This window comes from Miniopterus schreibersii (genome assembly GCF_964146895.1).
Source record: "Miniopterus schreibersii genome assembly, chromosome: 17".
Taxonomy (NCBI): domain Eukaryota; kingdom Metazoa; phylum Chordata; class Mammalia; order Chiroptera; family Miniopteridae; genus Miniopterus; species Miniopterus schreibersii.
The window spans coordinates 150,682-171,924 of record NC_138117.1 but is presented as its reverse complement, the minus strand read 5'-3'; the positions used below and the strand labels follow the sequence as shown (position 1 = coordinate 171,924).

Genomic DNA, 21,243 nt, shown 5'->3' with positions numbered 1-21,243 from the left:
AAGAGTCAGCAAAATGAGTAACAATAAACCTGAAAATGCGGAAAAGGTGTGAAAAAGCCCAGAGAATTAAAAATAGAAGATACAGTTCATCTGATTTAGAAATTAGGTATATTGTATGCTTTTTAAAATGTGCAAAAGCAACTTTATACTGCACTTAAACAGTTTATGAGAAGTCTAAACAGTTTACTTTATACTCTCCATGACTGGAGGCAATATTTGGGCAACACAAAAAATCCTGTAGAAATGTGTTGCTGCCATGAGCCTAGGGTGCACAGCGGGGCAGGGTGATGCCCTGTCCAGGGCAGCGAGCACCTGACACCAGCAGCAAGGCCAGCGGCCAAGAGCATCACAGGAGTGGGCGGCTGTGCACGTGAAGGCTGGGAAGGGTGACGAGGAAGGAACTGTGGCTTCACAGGAGTATTTCAGAAACAGGAAATCCATACTAATTTAATAAAAATGGATGACTTTATTATATAAAATGATTGGCAGAATACAGAAAAATTACTTCTCGTTTACCTTTACATATTTACTTAAAGTACCAGGCAACAGTAGGAAGAACCGATTACAAACTACCAAAAGGTATTCATTTGGTGAAATTATTCAAGTTACAAAACGTTATGTAAATAAATCCACTTCAAAATACGTTAAGTGCAACACAACATGGGAGCAATGATCTTAACGTAATGACTCCTTCAACAAACCAGCCAACGAGCACAAGGAAAGTCAAGTTAGAGAACAGAACACATCCAAGTACCGTCCATTGTAAAATCACTACAAAACCAATCCAGCAACTAAACCAGCATTAGGATCCAAAAAGAAATAAGAATATGCCACTTTTTTCCTGCCAATGAAGGGAGATTTGGAGGCCGACTGTGTGCTGTGGACTCCGACAGTCTGCAGCAGTTCTCCCGGGTGTGGGCTTAGTGAACCTCGCGGCCACTCAAAGGTGAGGACACGTTTGTATTTGGAGGGAAAACAGTTATACCGGGAACAGCACAACAAACTCACGTTGAACTCAATGCGCCTCAGCCTGAGACGAGGATAATCTGCTTCCAGAGATCTTCTCACTTCAGCAACCCAGGGCAAAGTTCTCACCAATGAAAAGGCCAACGGGAAGTCTCTGATAAGCTGGAATCTTTTTGCCAAAAATGAGAAACCTACTGGAAAACTTGCATTCCTATATACAATCTGTTATAAAAAACATACAAAAAAATGAGTCTTTAAATTCACAATTTAACTATATTAAAATATAAGGCGATAAATGAATACATGTCGCATGAATCCTGTGCCAAATCACTGTTTGCTGTCCTAAGTGCTACTAATAAATACAGTTCACATTTCAGAATTCCTGAGTCTTATCAGAAAAACAAGAACTGAAAAACTAACGAACAATACAAAGTTGGGCATTAAGTTAACATCGTATTTATAGTGTTGACGCTGAAGACAACAGGGACAATATGTGAATACTTCAGTGGAATTATAAACATGATTTTAAAGCTTGTTTTTTTTAAAAAGGCGTTTTGATCAAATAAGGCCACCTGAGTGACACCTTCAATGATGGTAAGCCCACCATTTTAAAGGAAAAACATCTTTATTTCAAAGCCTAATGATGAATATAAAAAGAAGTGTGTTGTGTTTCTATGAAATGCTAGGGTAAGACTGCTGCGGGCAGCCCTCGAAGCCGGACCTACAAGAGCACAGGGCTGTGAGCACAGCGATGTGACGGGTTAATTCCTCCAGCTCCGCACGTCACAGTGGAGACGGAAGGTGTCCTAAGAGCACTTCAGTCCCTGACGGAATTTCAGCTTGCGTGAACGGGCTAAGTGGCCCTGCAACAATGTGGTGCTCGCAAAATACATTCAGCCCAAAGTCAACGTCTTTCTCTAACTAGGAAGAAACAGTGGTCCCACTGAAAACAATAAAACAAAATAAAACAGAATCTGTGTATCCTTTCTGGAAAGGCTACCAAAGCAAAGGGCACCTGGTAACATACATGTAAACTGCGTGCTCTTACTCTGTAAGTAGGAAGATGCACACAGCTACTCAGGGGCTTCATAAATAAAGACTGACAGAAAATATTTGGGTCGCTTCTCTGTTATAAGTACCCAGAAAGAAAACATAACACTAAAGTGCAGACCAACAGGCCTTCACGGGCTAAGAGGTGGTCACAGTGCAGCCAAAACTGCACCTACATGGACACTCCCAGTCCAGAAACTGACCCTCGCCCAGAAAAGCTGTGCAATTTAAAAATGTGTCAGTTTTGTTTGTGCCGAGTACAGTCAGGACTTGTCTCCGCCCCATGAGGGGACCACGTTCTTCGGACAGCACATGGGGCTCTTGCCAAGCTTGCGCCTCACTGGAGTTATACCACGTTGATTCCGTCCCCCGAGAACGCTGGGGTCCGCTTGCTGTACAAGGAGCCGCTGGAATCTGGCTGACCGCCCCTCACCAGCGGGGTTTCCAGTTCCATCTCACAAGCTGTAATGGCCGCGTTCAACTGCAGTTGTGCGCGATGGACAACATAAAACATGAGGCCGATGCTTATGATAATCTGCGAATAAAGTAAAACACGCCAGTTGATGCCTTACACAGGAAAAAAGGGGGGAAATAACTCCAATAAATACTTGGCTTAGAAATGCTTTCAAATGGTCGTGTGCTTTCCAACTACGCTCAGGTAAGATTTTTAAATGGTTCACACACACTTGTCATGTACTGTTCCCTTGGCTGCTTCTACTGGGAGTGTAGGTCAAAGTCTATAGGTAACCATGACACAGCGTCAGGGAAGCGTAAGGCAAGTATGCAGCCTTTCTAGTCCACATACATGGTGTTTGGTCCATAAAAGTCAAACTTGTCTCTTTGTACTGTGGACACTGGACTCTGTAGGTGATTCCGAAATGGATGCATATTTGTGCTCATCCTGGCGACTGTGAGGAGTGTCACGAAGGCCCTGGCCCCACCAGCTGCGGCCTAAGCTTCCTCCTCTTACCCTATGCCGATTCCCCTTCAAAATGACGTCCCTCCCCGCTTTTTACTTTTCCATCTTCTGTAAGCGGAACTAAGTCCTTCCAGAAACAACGTCAGCTGTACAGTACATCAATAGATCAGATTGAGGCATAGATATGTCTTCACTTCTTTTGTTGTGCTGGGGTGGTTTTCATAAATGCCTGTGTTAAGAAACTTTGCTTTTTCCCCTTTTGTATCCTCAGGTTAAGTTTGCCAAGAACCCGGTTTTTGTCATTCCCTTTAAGAGAATATTCAGTAAGTGTCAAATCAGTTCTATACACTTCCATAGAGCCACACAATTAAAATGTAAATGTTATCAAAATACTAAGAATTATTGAAAGAACAAGAAAAGACATGAACAGCAAAAATCTTATTTTCAATAAAATGTTAGTTTTAAATCAGCAATGTCATATAGGGGGGGCGGGGGGTGGGGGGGATGGGACACAACGCTTGGCCTTAAACTCACCTGTAAACAAAAAACTAAATATCCACTAACAGTCTGCTCCGCGATGACATCTTCCATTGTCCGCAAGGTAGTGCCCAGGTAAGAATTCAGGAGCTGGGTAGGAAGCAGCCCGACTGAGGACGCCATCAGATAGTTGGGTAAGGAGAGATCAGTCATCTACAAGACCAGAGCAAAGGGAACCCGATGACTCACTACCAAGAGATGTTTCAGTCTCACATACAACTGTGTGCATCGGTCTGGCTAGTGGGAGCTAAAACGCTTTACAAGGATCTGAGTTTTAAAACAGCTTATACAGAGAATACATGCAGAATGGAGATTTTGAGTGGAATAAATTAAAATGTTTTAATATTGCTATTCTACCACTGAAAGATAACATTTGCGACTGTCTTTTCTTCTTACATGTACATAAAATGTGCATGCGTGTCACTTTGTAAAGTCTCCCTCGTGTCATTACCCTTCATGAGTGTACTTAACCAGCACTCTGGTCACGGTGCTGAGAACTCCATCAGATACCCTGACGCTGAGCACCACCCTTTCATCTGTAAAATGGTGATAAAAGCCGCCACCCTACATGGTTACTGTTAGGATCAGAAATATCTAGCAAATGCCTAGTACACGACTGACACTCAACAAAGGCAGAATGACTGTTCTGCGATTACACCCCACTGTGGGGCTGCAGCTCAACGTGACCATTTTCCTGTGGGACATTTAAATTACTTCCTGATGTGCTTCATTCTGTGTGTGTGATTTTGTTTCTTTTTCTGCCACTGTAAATTAAAAAGAAAAAACTATAATGAAAACCTTTGTACTAACCTTACTACACTAACCAGTATAGGAGGCAGTGTCTGGAATATTCCACAAAGCCCATCTCTCAGTATTCTTGCCCATGTGTGATCCTTTCCCTAGAGCAAGGGCTGAACCCAGGGCTTACTACTAGCAAACAGACTTCAACAGAAGCGATGAGACATCATTTCCAAGATTAGGTTCCAAAAAATAGGACAACAGGACTTCCATCTCTATGGGGAGGCCCGGGAGGTGAGGAACTGTCCTCAGCCCACAGGAGCAAAGCCCTGAGGCCTGCCTGGAGGTGAATTCTCCTGCAGTAATGCCTTCAGATGACTGCAGCCCTGGCCAACACCTTGACCACAGGTGGGGAGAGAGAGCTGAGCCAGGGGCACCCAGCCTGCTGAACAGGGACTCCCAAGCCACAGAAACTGAAAGATACTATTTACTAAGCCACTCAGTTTTAGAGTGATCTGTTACATAACAGATAGACTAACAGAAGGTGTATGTCCATTTTTTAGGATAAATCACCAGGAGTGGAATCACTGGATCAAACTGGAAAAAGGTTTCACAAAAAAGTCCACAGTGATTCTATGCCTGTAACTAATGCATTAGCGGCCATCTCATCGTATCAGCTTTGAGTATGAAATTTCAAGTTGGAGAGGGGTGAAAATGATATTTTATCACTGTTTAATTAGTACTGTTTTCATTTATATTGATATTAGTTTTATATACATTTTCCTATTTGTATTTCTTTATGGCTTTGTTCACATTTGCCCATTTTGGAATTGGAATGTTAAGTATTTTTCTTATTCAGTAGAGCTCTTTATACAGTCAGGGCAATCTTCTAACTACTATGTGGCAAATATTTTCCTCTATAGTGTCTCGTTTTAATTTTATGTTTTGACATACAATTGTTTCTACATCTTTATGTAATCAAGTATTATCAATCTTTTCCTCTGATTTTCCATTGCTTTCAGCTTTAGAAAGTCTTTTTATATCCCAGTGTTAGTTTTTACCTCTGTTTCTTTTTTGATTGTATTTTCCTTTGTAACATTTACCACTTATCCCTTCTAGAATTTATTCGGGTTAAGTATAAGGATATAAAGGAGAGGACATAGCCTATTCCTCCCCTTCCCCAATAGCCAATTTCCCCAATATTACATAGAAAACATAGGGGGAAAGAGCTTTAATTATTTCCCAGTGGAGAAATGGGTGCATTTTTAAAAGAGGAAAAATTCAAATACGTAGGTGGGAAATTATATTTATGACCTAAGAATTGATACTCTAAAGTGTTATGTACTTATTTTCTATTTAAAGAGTTTCAAAAGTGGGCTGTAGGTGCTTATCCCTTCCTAGCACACCTGGGAGAAGGAAGAATTCTGGCTGAGGACAGGTAAACAGCAGGAGAGCCCCTTCCTTCTTCGGTGTAGTCACCTTTACAAGCAGCTCCTGCCTCTTCGTGTGAAGGCCACTAGCTCCACAGTGACTGCACAGTGACTGAGTGTTGATTACCCGCAGGGAAAAGACCACCTTCACTGCACTCGCTCATTTAACCCTAACTCAACTGGCACTACAGAGGCTGTCTGTTTCCAAGCCTGTCCCTCCCACGATCACCACACTTCAGTCCTCTTTGGGGTAAGACCAGATAAATTTCTTTAATCAGGGGCACTGAGAAAATGAGTTTTAACTGGAATAGGGGGGAAAGGATAATTTAAAATACAGGAAGGGTGCCCTGGCCGGTGTGGCTCAGTTGGTTGAGGGTCATCTCATGCACTAAGAGGTCGCCAGTTTAATTCCTGGTCAGGGCACATGCCCAGGGTTTCAGGTTAGATGCCCAGCAGGGGGTGTGCAGGAGGCAGCTGATGTTTCTCTCTCCGTGCCCCTTCCTCTCTCTCTAAAATCAGTAAAAACATATTTTAAAAAGAAAGAAAACACAGGAAGGGAAGAAGAAAACAAGAGAAATATGCCTGGAAACGAGGGCAGAGGTGAGCAGCCAACCAGCCATGTACAAAGTACAACTTCTTACTTATTTAATATGTTAAAGAAACATTAAAAAAAAACCTTTTAAATTAATAAATATGTAATAAGTCCCTATTCCTTATCATATGCACAGAACTGCACTAGGCACTAAAGATACAATGAGGGAACAGAGCCATGACTGAGATCCTATCAGCAGACTATAGTCCAAAGCTTGACTCTTATCATTTACTTATTACCTAGGTGACCTTGGGTAAGAACAGAAATGGCAACTAAGGCCGAGAGGTGCATGTCTGTTAAGCCAGGCTCTGTTGCATGTATTTACCTGATGTACCTTCTCAGTTACCCTATGAAACAGGCACCATGTTTTCCCCACTTTACAGGTAAGAAACTGAACAACAGCACAAGCAACTTGACCAAGGTAAACAACAGAGTCTGAGCACCGGCCCTGTGCCCCGCGCTGTCAGACAGCAGGCTACAGGGTACGCACGGTGGCTTTCTGCAGGGCTGGCGGACAGGGCAGAACAGTACCTGGAAAGAACCTAGGATAGCAGGCACACAGTAGGTGGACGAGAGGTACAAAGATTACAAGGATATGACTGTACTGGAGAACCAAGCGACTAAGAATGAAACTTTCTGGTTCCTTGGTCCCAATGGATGCTCAAAGTCCTAGGACCTGTGCTGTTATTACCCAAGCTGCTGAAAGTTCATGTTTATACTTCATACTGTAGGAGGCTGTGAAAGGGGAAAATTTAAGGCTGAGGCCCCACTAAGCTACAGTAAACACCAAACTTTATCTCTACATGTGACCCCTTATCTACTTCCAGGGCGCCACCAAAACTCAGTCTGCAGTTATTGATGCTGCTGGCTACAGGCAACACGAGATTTGCAAAAAGATTTCAAAAGAAAAAAAATCTTAATTTTGTCACAAAGAGGTAAGCTGTTTAGAATTATTCAAACGATAAAGTTCCTAGACACTAAAAATGATTTATTATCTAAATAAAGCAACGTGTCAGAACCACTCACAATATAAATGCCCAGGGTTCCGAAAGCTCTCTACTTCCACAGTCTGAATCTAGCCAGGGGCTGAGTTCTCTGCGAACTCGGGGATCTAGTTCAACCCCTTCCCCTCAGCAAAGGGGGGCAGGGCGGGGGCCGGGAGCGTGGCCCCAGGCCCAGGCCCGCGAGGAGCCGCCCCTGCAAGGAACGGCCTCCTCCCGGCGGGTTTCTGCCCCGTCGGGGGCAGGAATTTACCGAACAGCAGCAGGCCCGAGGGCAGGTGCGGAGAACACGCTCCCGGGCGCACGGGCACCGGCGGTTTCTAAGTGCAGTTCCCCCGGAGCCGGAGGAGCGGGGACCCTCCCCTCGCCCTGGACTAAAGCGAATTTCGGGCCGAACAAAGGGCCTGCTACAGCTAAGAAACGGCGGCGTCGGCACTGCCCGCCCGCCGACGGGGCGCCCCGCTCCTGCGGCCGAGACGGACGCCGGGGCGGACACGGGGCGGACGCCGGGACGGTCACCGAGCATCTGCGCTCGCGGCGACGGCCGCTCGGCTCCAGACAAACGCGCATAAGGCGGCCCGGCCCCCGCCTCCGCCCGGCCCGGCCCCCGCCCGCCCCGCCCGCCCCAGCTCCCGGGCCGCAGGGAGTCGCGGGGACGCCGGTGGCCGTCGCCTCCGGCCGGCGCCACTCACCGAGAAGACGGCGTTCTGCAGCCCGAAGGGGATGGGCGTGAGCCGCGCCAGCGCCACCACCTTGAGGCCGCCCGCGCCCTCCACCACGCGGATGACGGCGCTCAGCCGCTCGCTGCCCCGCACCCGCGCGGCCACGCGCGCCGCCAGCAGCCGCCGGCAGACCACGTGCGCGACCCCGGTGCCGAGCAGCACGCCGGCCGCCATCAGCGCCAGGCCCTGCGCGAAGCCGTACAGGTAGCCGGCGGCCACGCTGAGCACGAGGTAGCCCCAGCCGCAGGGGAACGACACGGCCACGAAGCCCAGCACGAAGAGCAGCAGGCCCAGCAGCGGCGGCAGGCCCTCGGCCCAGAGCAGCAGGTGCTGCAGCGAGCGGCGGGCCAGCGCCAGCGAGCCCAGGCCCAGCGCGGCCAGCACGCAGCCCAGCGCCAGGCCGCGGCCGCAGCGCGCGCGCCCCACCTCGGCCACGCCGCCGGCCGCCCGCCGGGGCCGCCCGCCGGGGCCGCGCCCTCAGCCGGCAGCTCCGCGGCCGCGGCGGGCCGGGCGCTCGGACCGCGCCGAGCGGAGGCGGCCCCGGGGTCCCCGCGCCCGCCGCCCGCCGGGGCCCGGCAGCTCGGTCGCCCGCGCGGCCTCAGCCGGCCAGGCGCTCGGCCGCGGCGCCCGTCGGGCGGCCGTCCATGGCGCGCGTCCGCTCGGGGGAGCCCGGGAGGCCCCGGGAAGGCGGGCGGCGGGCGGACGGTCCCGCCGAGGGAGGAACTCCGGGCCTCCGCCGCCAGCGCGCCTCTTTCCGGCCGGGGGCGGGGCGGGGCTGGAGCCGGCGGCACCCTGGCCCCGCCCCCGACGCACGGCCGGCTCCTCGGGACGCTGGGCGCGCGGGGCCGCGGGGCGGGGCGTGGGGGTCGGGGGTCGGGGGTCGGCGCCCGGGCAGCCGGGGCTTTTCTGCGCCCCGGGGCCCCGCGGAGGCGGCCTCGGCGGGCGGCGGGCTTGCGCGGCTCCCCCGGGCCCTGTCGGTCCGCGTCCCGCGCGCACGGAACCGCCGGGCGCAGCGTCTTCAGGCGAGGGGAGCCCACAGCCTCCGAGGGTCCTGAGGGTCGGCAGCGACCGAGGCGCCGGCCCTCGGCCTGGAATCGGGGTCCCCGCGTCCCCTGCGCTCCCCCGGACCCTCCCCGCCGCCAGGTGCCTGGCGGGACGCTCCGGGGACGGGGGCCCGCGGGTCCGGGCGCGCAGGGGCCGCGAAGGCGGGGACCTCGCCGGGAACGAAGCCCGAGGGCGAGACGGGGTGACGGGCCCGCGGGACAGGGGCAGCTACGGGGGCTGAAGGCGCGTCGGGCCGGCGGGACCAGGGGTCGGAGGGGGTCGCGGGCGGAGCTGCCGGGGGGCGGGGGGGCGCGTGGGGGGCGCGGCGCCCCTTTACTGTGCGCTCGGTACCGAGGGAAACCTAACGCCCGCGTTTCTCCTTCCAGGTGGGGGTCCCGGGAACACCGCCCACGGTCGTGGCACGTGAGACCCGAGCGTCTGGTGCGTCTGGAAAGGCGGTTGGAGCGCGGGTGCCTCCCCGCGGGTCTCCTCGGGCGGCCACGCCGCGCCCCCTCCGCCCGGACCCGGGACCGGGACGCGCAGGGCGGTGCCTGCCCCCGTGGTGGGTGTTTAGAGCCCGCGGGAAGTAAACCTCGGCTGTTTAAGTTACTGAGCCGGGAGGGTTTTGTCACCTGAGCGGATCTTTGTCACCTCTGATGTAAGAGGAGGAGACCCCGGGGACCTTCTCATCGGGCTACTTTGGAGACCCCGGGACCTCGGACCTCGCAGGCGGCCCTTGTTCGCGCTCTGCCTCTGCCCTTGACCTCTGGTCCCTCCCCCGGTTGGCCAGGTGCTTTTACCCGCTGGCGCGCGTTGGGCGGGAGGACGGTCCGCTGCAGGCGCCTGGGGCTCTGAGCCAAGGCTGGGCTCTGACGGCTGCGCTTGGCTCCCTCCTGCCAGGCGCCCCCGGATCCAGACGCTGCTGTCCCCGCACGGGCTCCCCTGCCCTCCTGAGCCGGAGCTCTGGTCAGGGCCACACAGACTAGAATGGGACCTTCCCAGTCTCGTCCCGCTACAGTTTACCTTTCACGGAATTACGGAAGTTATAGTTAATGAAAGGAAATGATAGTTGTGAAGGGGAATGATAACCCCTCTACCAAGCATGTGCGATGGGTGCATCGGCCTGGAGCCAAGAGGTTTGAGGGCAGGGGCCAGGGCGGTAGATGATGCCATGGGGTGGCCACTTCCACAGAGTGCTCTTTGCCCTGTTCCTGGGCTGTATGTAAGGAGGCACTTTCTCAGTACCCTGAGCTGGTCGTGACTATAGCCAGTGCCCCGCAGCTCCTCCTGTCCAGCGTTAGCTGTCGTGGGAAATGCTCAGACCCACCCAGCCTTGATCTGCCATCGTTGTGCTTAGGTGCCCGCCGGTCCAAGCACATACCTTCCTGAGCACGCCTCCAGTCTTCCTCTCCTCTACTGCTCTTCTCTGTATTTGACCCAGAAGGCATAGGTCTTGCGGAGGTGGCAGGTAAGGACTAGTGGAAAGCGCCCGCTCGTATCAGCTACGTTTGTTTAGCTAATTATGGAAAATTACAGGCTGACTCTACAGGTGTAACTTCCAGTTCAGAATTGTCAAAAGATTTATGTTTCCAGTGTCAATTCTGTAGAAAATAGTATCTCAGGGTTCAGTTAGAAAACAGGTAGTGGGTGAAAATGCCAAGCCTTGCAGTTGTTGCAATCCTGTTACTGTACAATTTGGCATAGTCTGGCCATCCTATTAATTCGCACCAAATGGGACATTAAGGAGAAAATGAGTGTAGAATATCCCATTTCAATTTCTGTTTAGAAATTCAGATATCCTACTGCCAATGAGAGACCAATGTTGTTATTTCCACAGAACAGATTCCTTTGTTCTTAGATACACGTATGCAGAATTATATGTTGATCAGTATTATTAAGTACTTAGAGTTTTTCAACTCTTCTCATAAATTAAGGCTGAAAAAAAATATATGATTAGAGAACATTGTTAAAATGTGGGTTTATGTCAAGACTGTGTGGTTCATTGGGGAAGAGTTAACCCAGTTACCCAGCTGGTCACATTCCCCCCTATAGCTTCATGTGCCTCCCTTTCCAGTGTATGCTCTCAGGTGAACAGGAAGAAGAGGGGTACCTCCCAGAAAAAAGAGGGTTCATTTCCAGTTAAAAGAAAGGAGTTAAAAAAAGAAGCACAGGAGGAGTGGATGGGCTTGTCTGCTCAACCACCAGATGAGACAGTTACTTGTTTCTCCATAATTACTGGGAATATCTATGACCCCAGCATTTTAAAGGACACACTGGGGGTGAGACTCTGCCCTCAAGGACTCGTCTTCCAGTGTGAGAGGCATAAACCACATAGCACGCATGTTACACAGAACAACAGCACAGAGGCAGAAATGACGAACTCTGTCTGGGAGTGAGGAAAGTTTTAAGTTCTGTAGTGGAGGCGATATTCGAGCTGATGTTGAAAGGTGAGTATGCACTTATTTATATCCTGCTCATTCCAGAAGGATTTAAAGTGCCTTGTAGGAGTTAACCAGGCCACAGAGGCCTGGGACAGCATTTCAGACACGGGAAGTGACAAAGCTCAGATGTAGGAAAGAACAGGGTGTGCTTGGGGAGTGACAGCAAATCTGAGGGCAGATGCGAGACTATCGCGTGACCCTGTGTTAATCACCAGCAGTGTTTTCAAACTCGAGCACGTGAGAGTCCCCTGGACGGGTTTTATACAGCACAGATCACTGGGCCCCATCCCCAGAGATACGGGTTCTGCAGGGCTGGGGTGGAGGAGCGCAAGAATTTGTGCAGTGTTCACAAATTCCCCAAGTGATGCCGATTTGGCTGGCTTGGGACCTCACTGTCAGAACCACTTCCCTAGAGTTTGGATTTCACCCTGTAGGCCAGTGGTTTTCAGCCTCTTTCGTCCCCTGAATGACTAAAGTTCTGCGGCACACCAAAGAATATGTTTTTGCCGATCCAACCCCCAAAATAGTATAATTTTGATTGATTCACACTGTACGACTGTTGTGCTAGCTGTTGTCATTTTTTATTTGGACAGTCGAAGGGAAAAGAGGTCAGTGTCCCTCACTAAATAGTCAGGTGTTGAATGTTTTAAAAATTCTGCGGCACGCAGGTTGGAAATCACTGCCATGGTCAGTTGGGAGTCCCTGCAGTTCCTGTAGCTTGAGAAAGACTCAGATCTGGATTTAGAAAGTTTCCTTCGAGCTATGAGGAGAACCTGGGGCGAACCACTTGCTAGATTCATTTCACACGTTCAAAAGGCAACGTCAGCGGGCCTCAGTCCATTTATGGAAAAATCAGAGACTTAAGAATATCTAGAGGGTTGATCAAGATGACTTGGAATGATTGAATATGGGGAATGAGGGAAAGAGAAGGAATCTCAGGATGTCAAAATTACATTTCATAGTACAAATGAAATTCTAAAAATCTAAAGCCACCAAAAATCTCAGTTTCTGATCTCTTTTTTGCCAGTGTCTCAGGGTTAGGTCTTTGCACCTTTACAGCTAAAGAAGGGGAGGCGGGTTAGCCCTGGTCATTCGGCAGCCAGACCTCAGGGACGCATGACATGAGGCCCATTGGGTAGGATCAAGGCTTCCTGAGGAAGCACCCTCCAGGGGTGCTGTTCACCCGCTGTGCTCACTTTGAGCATCAGAGCCTTGGCTGCAGGTATCAGCGGTGCCTTTTCAACCTCAATAGACTCTTAATAACTGCAGGAGGTCCCTCCAATACATGGGACTGTGCAGATACACCGTGAAGGAGAAATTGTGGCGGATGAAGTACAAAGTGGAAAGTGAGGTCTGTATGTCACGTGGTCGTAATTACATTGAATGCATAACACAGGTTTTGATTTAATTTCCAGCGTCTCCAGCAACCGTTGCGTTCTTAGCAAAGTCCCTCAGGAACTGCGTCTGTCCTGTTCTCACTTTGAACTTTGTTCTTCGGAAGGTGTGTGGGGTCTGCTGACCCTCTTCGTGGGTTTTGGGCGGCTCCCTCCTCTTGCAGGGCTGTTGAGATGGGCAACTCCTTGTACAAACCCTTCTTTATTTTTGTAGTTTTTGAATTTTTCCTTCAATATAATCTCCGCCAACGGGATTTCTAAGAAGGTTGCTTTCTTTAATCCTCACTGCTAAGTGTGTACAAGGCACTGGCTTCTGTTGCTTTTGGGGCCCATTCCCCTCTGACTCTTGCATTGGGCGGAGGCCTCTGCATCTTGCCCCTGGGGCGACAGGGAGGGGGTGGCGTGGGGATAAAGTAGGTAAATACATTTTGCTCCTTTTGACCAGAAGGGTCAAACTGGAAACAAATTCCCCCTTGGACAGAAATGTTACGCTTCCTTTACACATTTATCATTATCTTTGGCTACAGCCTTTCAGGAACTTTTCTGATTCACTATGTTATGCTCACAAACCAAGTGGGAAATAAAGCATCGTAATATACTTGGTCACTAAGGCAGTTAGAGGGGGTTAATCAGTAACTCTGTCTCCTCACCACCTAAGCCCTGACCTGAGGGAGATACATGAGTCAGGAAGTGAAGGTCAGAACTTTATGACTGATGGGGTTGATGGGGAAGGTCTCAGGATGGGTCAAAGAGCTGCCTGTTCAGCCCTTTGAACAGCCAACTAGAGGGGAGGTTTGAGTCTGCAGGGCAGACTCACTGAAGTCACTGGCTGTCACCCACCTTACCAGGTAATTCATTCCATCACCGTGTCTCGGAATAAAGGGTGGAGGGCAAGAAGCAAAGATAAACACTTCCTCATGGAAATCGGAGGGTCGGTCACTCAAGACAGATATGCTCTATAATAGAGTTTCAAGTATACGAGAACAACAATGTATAACAACGACTCCCAATCTTTAGAAAAATAAGTTAATCCTTTAAGATCATCAATGTCAAGTACAATTAGGAATTTAAAAAATCGGGAAAGTTAGTATTTGTTTTCTAGGCTGTGAATGAAGATGGTGAATGCTGTAATTAGATGCATGGTGTGGTGGTTCCGCCAGTGATCTGTTTGATTTAAAAATATGTAATTGGGAGGGAAAGTTTTCAAAAGTTGTCACATGCTGTCGGTTCCTCACTCCATCCCTCGTGCTCCGTAGAGGTGGCATTGCAGCTGGACCCATCGCCAGCAGCTGGAGATGCTGCTGCTCAGGCTCACCTGCAGCTCAGAGCTGCCACAGGAAGACGTTCTCACCTGGGGAACGGCCAGGTAGACGTGATTTGGGCAACTCTCACTCATTTTCTTCAAGGGAAATGCCTCACTGTTCACTTCCCCATCCTGGGCCGACACGGCAGAGACCCTGGTGCCAGGGACTTTTAGTGACCTAGTGGAGCAGAGCCATTCTGTCAGCCTGGCCTGGCCAGACTGCAGGACGGCAGAGAAGCAAGCTTCTGCCTTAGTTAGGCCACTGTGTTTTTTATCAGCTTAACCTTTACACTAACTAGTACACATATTTATGCCTGTTTTTAAAGATAGTTGTTAAAATATTCAATAGGAAGTAATCTGTGTAATTAGCTCTTGTTGAGTGGAAGCCCCAGAAGACACGTCTACCCCGAAACTGCGCTTGAGCTTGTTTGGGAAAAGGGTCTTTGAAGGTTTCCATAGACGACACTGATTCATTCATAAAAGAAACAAAAAAAAAGGAAATTTCAGAATTATAGGCTCCTTGGCAAGAGGAAATTCACCCGTTGAGTTGTTGGACAAATAAGTTTGACCATCTAATAAAATCAGGTGTACAATTTGTCCCATAGTGATAATTCTGTCTGGGCAATATAATAAAACTTATAAAAAATGGTTCCTTGTATTTCTAAGGCAACTCACTTTATAAAAGAATTTTTAAAAATAAAATGTCAATTGATGTAGTTAAATGTTTGTTAATAATTGACCGCTTGAGGAATATACTAGAAAGAAAAAAATGTGAAAGCTTTACTCTTGGAAACATAACCACTAATCAGTTAAAATGGAATACTATTTCAGTATAAGAGAAGGGCTTAAAGGGGCAAACATTTTATATATACTTTAAAAATACCTATTATACTAAAAGTAGCAAGAAGTCATATGAACACTTTTAATGTGATTTTTGTTCATTTATGTTCCTTGGGAAAACATTCCTACAAAAATTTTCAAAATAAAAGGGAATAGTTTAATAAATATCAATAATTACAGGAACTAATACTGCTGTTTATAACAAAACTACTTTAGTATTTTTAAAAAAATACTGTGGTTAAATGTTTTTTTTCCTTGGTTTGCACACACCGAGAAAACTTGACCTAACTTTTTTAAATTTAATAGATGTGAATAGAAATTATAATTATGAATCTGGACTCCTGTTTTTGCATCTTTATTACCTTACAAGTAAATGAAATAACACCCCCTTCTAACCAGTGGAGATAAACAATTTAGGATTAGTTTTAAAAGTCTACTTAAAGGCAATTTTCTAGAGTAAAAGAATTGTTCATAATTCCTCACATTCCAGTTTATAAAATAAACTTTTTTCTGTTTGACAACCCATAAATAAGAGATCTATTTCAAAATTACATTTTTACTGGAGCCGCTCCTCAGATTAAAACAACAAATGGTCTCATGATCCCAGAGAAAGAACACGTTCAGCTTGTTCCTTGGGCTGCGTTTAGACTTAGGTATGAGCCACTGAGATTCCCCTCGATTGCCTGTCCGTGTAACAGACCACAGCCTGCCCTCAAGAACGATTTCCTTCTTGCTGTTACAGGTAAACTAGTATTGATAAGTTACCTCTAAATTTTATTTTGGAACCTAAGACCCTTACTAGGTTCTTTTATTGGGAGGGGCACCTTAAATATCCCCTCTGTCTTCAGCGTGATATAGGTCATGAGAAAATCTGATCCACTTCTTGCCCCAACCTATATTTTACTCTGTTGGGTCTTGTTTGTTTTAATTTTTTTATTTTGATTCACTTCTAATTTTTTTCTCAATGGTGAACTTGTATGATATTCCCTTATTCCACACACTCTTATCCTGACACATAAAATGACTTAAGAAATAAATACTGAAAATATGCATGAAAATTCACCAAAATGCTCTTCTTTAGATGTTGGATTTATGAGAGATTTTTTAAAAATCCTGTTCTTTTCTGGCCTTTCCAACTTTAATAAAAATAAATTGGTTTTGAGGCTTACTTGCACTTTAAGGTAGGACTTTACCCTACAAATGTAAATTGTGGAAGGAGAGGGCAGTGGGGGGCCTGTCTCAGCTCAAGTGAGGACAGCTGGGCAGCAGCGGTTTCTGGGGTCAGGTGAGTCAGGTGAGAGGTGGGCATCCCAGGATTCCCTTCCTAGGAGTCCCATCTAGGTGCACTTGCAGGTGAAGGTCTGCTGAAGATCCCACATCCTTCTTACCAACCCACGACACACAGGTAAAAAGAAACCAACTCTTTAACATTTTACTCAATCTAAATTCATTTTAAGGAATGTTTGCAGTAATGTTGAGAAACTAGAGCACCAATGGGGTGGGGGGGTCAAATGGTATCACTGATGTACTCAGTTTTAGTCTTAAGTTTTTTAAAAAAAGTGATGAAACATTCAAGTGCCTAGATATTTACTGTGATCATAAAATGCCATATGGTGGTGATAATTCATTAGGCATAGACTTGGAATGTATGTATACATCTGTAGATGTGTGGCATTTTAATGAATTGCCTTTTTTGCCACTAAGTTCAATAAATAGCTTACCTCAGCAGTATTGGTTTTTGGTAAATGAATGATAAGTTAATGATCTTGTTGGAAAGGGCAACGTGAAGTTCCTTGTTCTGTGCGATGGAAGCACGGCCGGCGTCCTGGCGCAGTGCGCCCGGGCAGCCCCTGCCAAGCGCAGTCGGTGCTGTGAGCTGGTCGGCAGGCTCTGGCCGCTGCACCCTGCGGAGACCTCCGACGGCGCTGCAGGGCCCACAGATGGAGAACTCCCGGCCTCATTCACCCGTGTGCCCGCGGAAAGACAATAAGGAGAGAGGGCTGCCTTCTGGTGGCGCAGAGCCGAGGGACCAAGGGCCTGGAGCAGGTGAAGATGACCTGAAAGCACCGTAGAAAATGGTTTACTTTTTCTTGCGGTCGGCCCTCTTCCTCTAACCTTGACGTCTGGTACAAGCTGGACGGACTCCTTTAGACACAGGAGCCCTTCTGACTAGCGGGTGCCCAGGCCGCACCCGAGGTGGAGCAGGGAGCAGCCTAGAGGTCCCACCCCACCTGCTACCACCCACCACCGACCCGCCAGACCTCTGTGCAGGCGTTTCCTCGAGGGCACTGCGTGTGCCCTCCCTAGCTGGGACTTCCAGGGCGGCGGGCCGTGTGTGAAAGCAAAGTCTGTTGAGAATGAGGGCAGTGGAGAGATGGCGGGGACTCGGGAAAGAGTGGAAAGCGAGCGGGTGGGTGGGAAGCTGCGGCGAGGACTTGGAGAGGCCCTGAGGACCGGGCCAGGGGAGCAGAGGCAGGCGCAGCCGCGGGGCTGTGTGGCTTCCCAGAAGGCTCCCCGCGGTCTTGCCCTGAGGGGAGGAGGCGCGGCTGTGCGGAGCAGGGGTGCGGGTCCACCTGGGCAGGGAGCTGAGGGTGACTGTGGCTTCGAGCGATGGAGAAGACAGGCTGGCCTGGGCCAGCAGTGACATCAGACAGCAGAGAAGAGCAAGCGAAGAGAAACTGGTGGGGCCCAGTAGGCTGCCCTCCTGAACAGAAAATTAATATTGAGCTTAGAAATTAAAACAACTATGTCCAGTTCTTGCTGACAACACAGTGCTATCTCTAGATCCCTAAAAGTAGCTGACACGGGCGAAAGCCCTTCACGTAGGTTATCTTGTTTAACCCTCACAATCACCCTGGGGCGCTTTTATTCCAGTTTTACAGATGAGGAAACTGAGGCGTAGGAGACCTGCCAGAGTCAATCACGTGTTTAGTGAATAGAAGAGTTAGGATTCAGACCCAAGCCCCGGTTTTAATCGCATTGCAGTACATTTCTGCCCCTGGTGTTTGGGTTACAGTGAAGTCAGTGTTTCAGAAACGAGTGAGTGGGTGGGGAACGAATGGGTGAGACGGAGGGTAGCCCTGGGGGCCACGTCTCCCACGAGCGGAGCTCAGGCGGTGTGCAGTAAATCCCCATCTTCCCCTGGCTAAGTCATCCGCGGGAGACTTCCTGAGGAAATACAAGTGTATTTTGTGCAACTTTGAGTTTTGGGGAGGAACAGAAAGGCTGACTTAAAGGATTTAAAAGAGATGATTCTGTATGTAAAGGGTAACATGAAAAGTCACTACGAAGGAAATAGAGCTAAGCATTCCTTTGAATTGAAAGTCACGTGAGACTGGGAACAGGCTGACCATCTCCCTCTGGTAGATTATCTGACTGTGCCAAAAGCAGTAAGGAAGGAACTATCTAAACTCAGTGAGGGGTTGGCATAGACGGTTAACAGATGGTGGATGGGCAGAAGGACCAGCACAGGAGCTAGATAGAGAAAGTGCAGCCACAGGGAGAAACTTCCGGCCCCGGTCTCATGTTTCTCAGCCCGTCGGACTTGGATGGACAGTGATTTCCATTCTGCTCTGTGAGCAGCAGGACTCTGCTCTACGTGGTGTCTGCGGACAAAGTCCGGTGTGTAAAGCCAAGGTGGGGGTGGGGTGGGTCCTGGGCACCCCTCTCCTCCCTGGGCCACCACAGGCTGAGCCCGACACCTCCCCAGGAACTCCAGCTTGAACGCCAGGAGTGGGCTCGTGGGGCTGGGAGGACCACAGTCCCTCTGTCTGCGGAGCAGCCCGAGGGACCTGGGTACCCGAACACGCAGGGAGACCTCACCTTTGCTGCTGGAACGCTGGCTGAGGGCTGACCTGGGTGGAGTCACCTCTGTGCCCAGTTCTGTGATGAGTCCTGCTTAGCACAGTTGTATCCTGCTTGTTCTAATCCATCGTGGGTATTTATGTTACAGAATTAAACCTATTATTATTCTTAGTTCACCACACAGTGAATAATAAAGCCCTGGAGAGAACTCCAAGGAGAGCAGGTGGTGCTGGGTGGATGGAGAGGCACGCAGGAGGCTCACGGCATTCACCTGCGTGACCGTTCCATCCAGTTCCCATGTCTGCTGCCTCGCAAATAAACCCAGAATCTGCCTAATGTATATTTTAACTATCAACATGATTCCTGTATTTATTGTAAACATTAACCTTGATTGTTGCTTTGCTTCTGCCTGGCTGCTAGTTTTCTAAATTCTACTTAATGAGCTCGTTACCTCTGCTGAGAAAGATAGCAATGCCACCAATTTCCTTCAGAAGACCAACGCCGGCTTTTGTATTCTGCTCTTTGAGGAACTAAAATTAGGCCACAAATTACTCTAATGAACAAAAAATTCTGCTAAGCGATAGCAACTTCCTGTGCTTTTCTGAGATTTGGGGATGACGTTGCAGAGTTCAAATAGAAGTTCCAAGCTTTCCTGGAAAAGTGGATTCGTTTGTAATTTGTAACACTTTGGGATCATTTGCCTAAATCAACCACTCAGGCTACTAATTAAAACCCGAATTCCCAGGTTCCACCTTCTGATATCTTTATTTCAGTAGGGCTGGGACAGGGACCAGGGTCTGCCTTTGGAAGAACAGTTCAGGTGATTCTGACACAGGTGGCCCATAGGTAGCACCTGAGAAATGCTGGAGCAGGTTCACATCTAGGAACTCTTTAGGGGGAAGCGCCCAAAGGGTTTCCTTGGAGTGGAGAAACCATGGGGAATTTCCACTTTGCCCAGCACCCTGGTCTCCACAGGTGGGGAGCTGCAGGTGGGGAGTGGGGTAGGTAATCCGCTGAACCCTGGGGGTGAGGAGCTGAGTAATCAGCAGCTCCTGAGTCCTTCCAAGGTATTTAGTCTGTGCTGTTGTGTATGTTTTGGAAATTCCACAAGCTCCTCAGATACCTTGAGTAACTTTCAGAAGACGGCTCTCTGTTTTGCATTCCGCAAGCCCTTTAAAAAATATGTGAGTAACAAGTTCTGCAAACCCTGCTCTGAGCACCTTGACAACCGTCTTCCATGTTTTAATTATAGAAGCTTTTTTCCATTATTGGTTCTTCCCTCAACACAGCATCACACATACTTAAGAAAAAGTAAGGTGTTTGAAGTTGAGGTAGTTTTTTGTGGTTTTTTAAAAATATATCTTTATTGACTTCAGAGAGAGAGGAAGGGAGAGGGGAGAGAGTTAGAAACATCAATGATGAGAGAGTCATTGATGGGCTGCAGCCCACAGCCCAGGCATGTGCCCTGATACTGATCTGGATCCTAGGCCAATGCTCAACCGCTGAGCCATGCCCTGCTGGGCGAGGCAGTTTTTAATTAAAAGAGTTGTCCTAACACACACAGATAAAGACTATTCGTGTAGTAATTTGCCCAAAGTGTCAGTGCTACGAAGTGATGGAACCGGGATTGGAACCCAGGTGCTTGGTGTCCACACCTCACGCTGGGCCTTTTGACAGAATGGCTACGAGGCTCTGTAAGTGGTATTTCATAGACACAGCTTTGGTTTTCAGTCTCGTAAGACGTGATTTCTCAATATGAAGGGTGCTCATGTTTTGAAGTATAATTTGAAATTGTTCAGCATATATAAAGAAGGGAGGTTGTAGAATTAGTTCCAGTTACACTTTCCAACTGCACTATCATTTTAATCGGGTGGCAGGAAGTTTGTACATAGAAAACCTCCCTTTTAGAAGCAGGTTCTGGGAGTGGCTAAGCCCCCAGGTGCTGTGGAAGGGGCTACTGTGTATCCAAGGATTTAAAGCAATGCCACTGACTCTCGGCCTCGGACCCTGGAGATGTACCTGTCCTGTCCTGTCTACCCACCTCCTGAATCCCCCAGGATCACGCCCTCTGGAGATAGCCGAGCCTAAAACAAGCATAAGGCCTTCAGGTGAGAGGTAACAGAAATTTTGCGGGCTCCATGGACCGGGAGCTTTGCTGTCCTCTTATTGAGGAGGGTAATGGAGATGTGAATGTCAGCATATTAGCAATGGCAGATGTCAGTGTCACTCTGAATTTTATACACAGGTCCTGTCAGGACATATGCTGTAGTTTCTATCCTCTGAGGAGTTAGAGAACCTCAGAGCCCTGTCTTGTCTGGTAGCCAAACTGATCCTAAAACCACAACATCCGAATTCTCTCTGTCTCAATGTCAGGTCCTACGCATCTCTATTTACAACTACAGTCCTAAGTAGAACATCGTGTTCTGCTTTGATCATTTCCAAAGATTTTTATGGACTGGATA

General features: G+C 48.7%; 1 protein-coding gene and 1 long non-coding RNA gene across 2 annotated transcripts; one reads left to right on the top strand and one right to left on the bottom strand.

Moving 5' to 3' along the window:
* Positions 1–442: 442 nt before the first annotated feature.
* On the bottom strand, positions 443–8,601 carry TMEM64 (transmembrane protein 64; the record flags this gene model as incomplete). Its single annotated transcript, XM_081116490.1, has 4 exons — positions 443–2,551; positions 3,470–3,625; positions 7,926–8,431; positions 8,559–8,601. 4 exons carry the CDS (start codon positions 8,599–8,601, stop codon positions 2,363–2,365), a joined length of 894 nt encoding a protein of 297 aa, XP_080972616.1. The 3' UTR covers positions 443–2,362.
* Positions 8,602–8,823: 222 nt separating this feature from the next.
* On the top strand, positions 8,824–16,701 carry LOC308546975. Its single transcript, XR_013997424.1, has 3 exons — positions 8,824–9,098; positions 9,386–9,789; positions 9,900–16,701. It is a non-coding gene; the product is annotated as an uncharacterized lncRNA (long non-coding RNA).
* Positions 16,702–21,243: the final 4,542 nt, after the last annotated feature.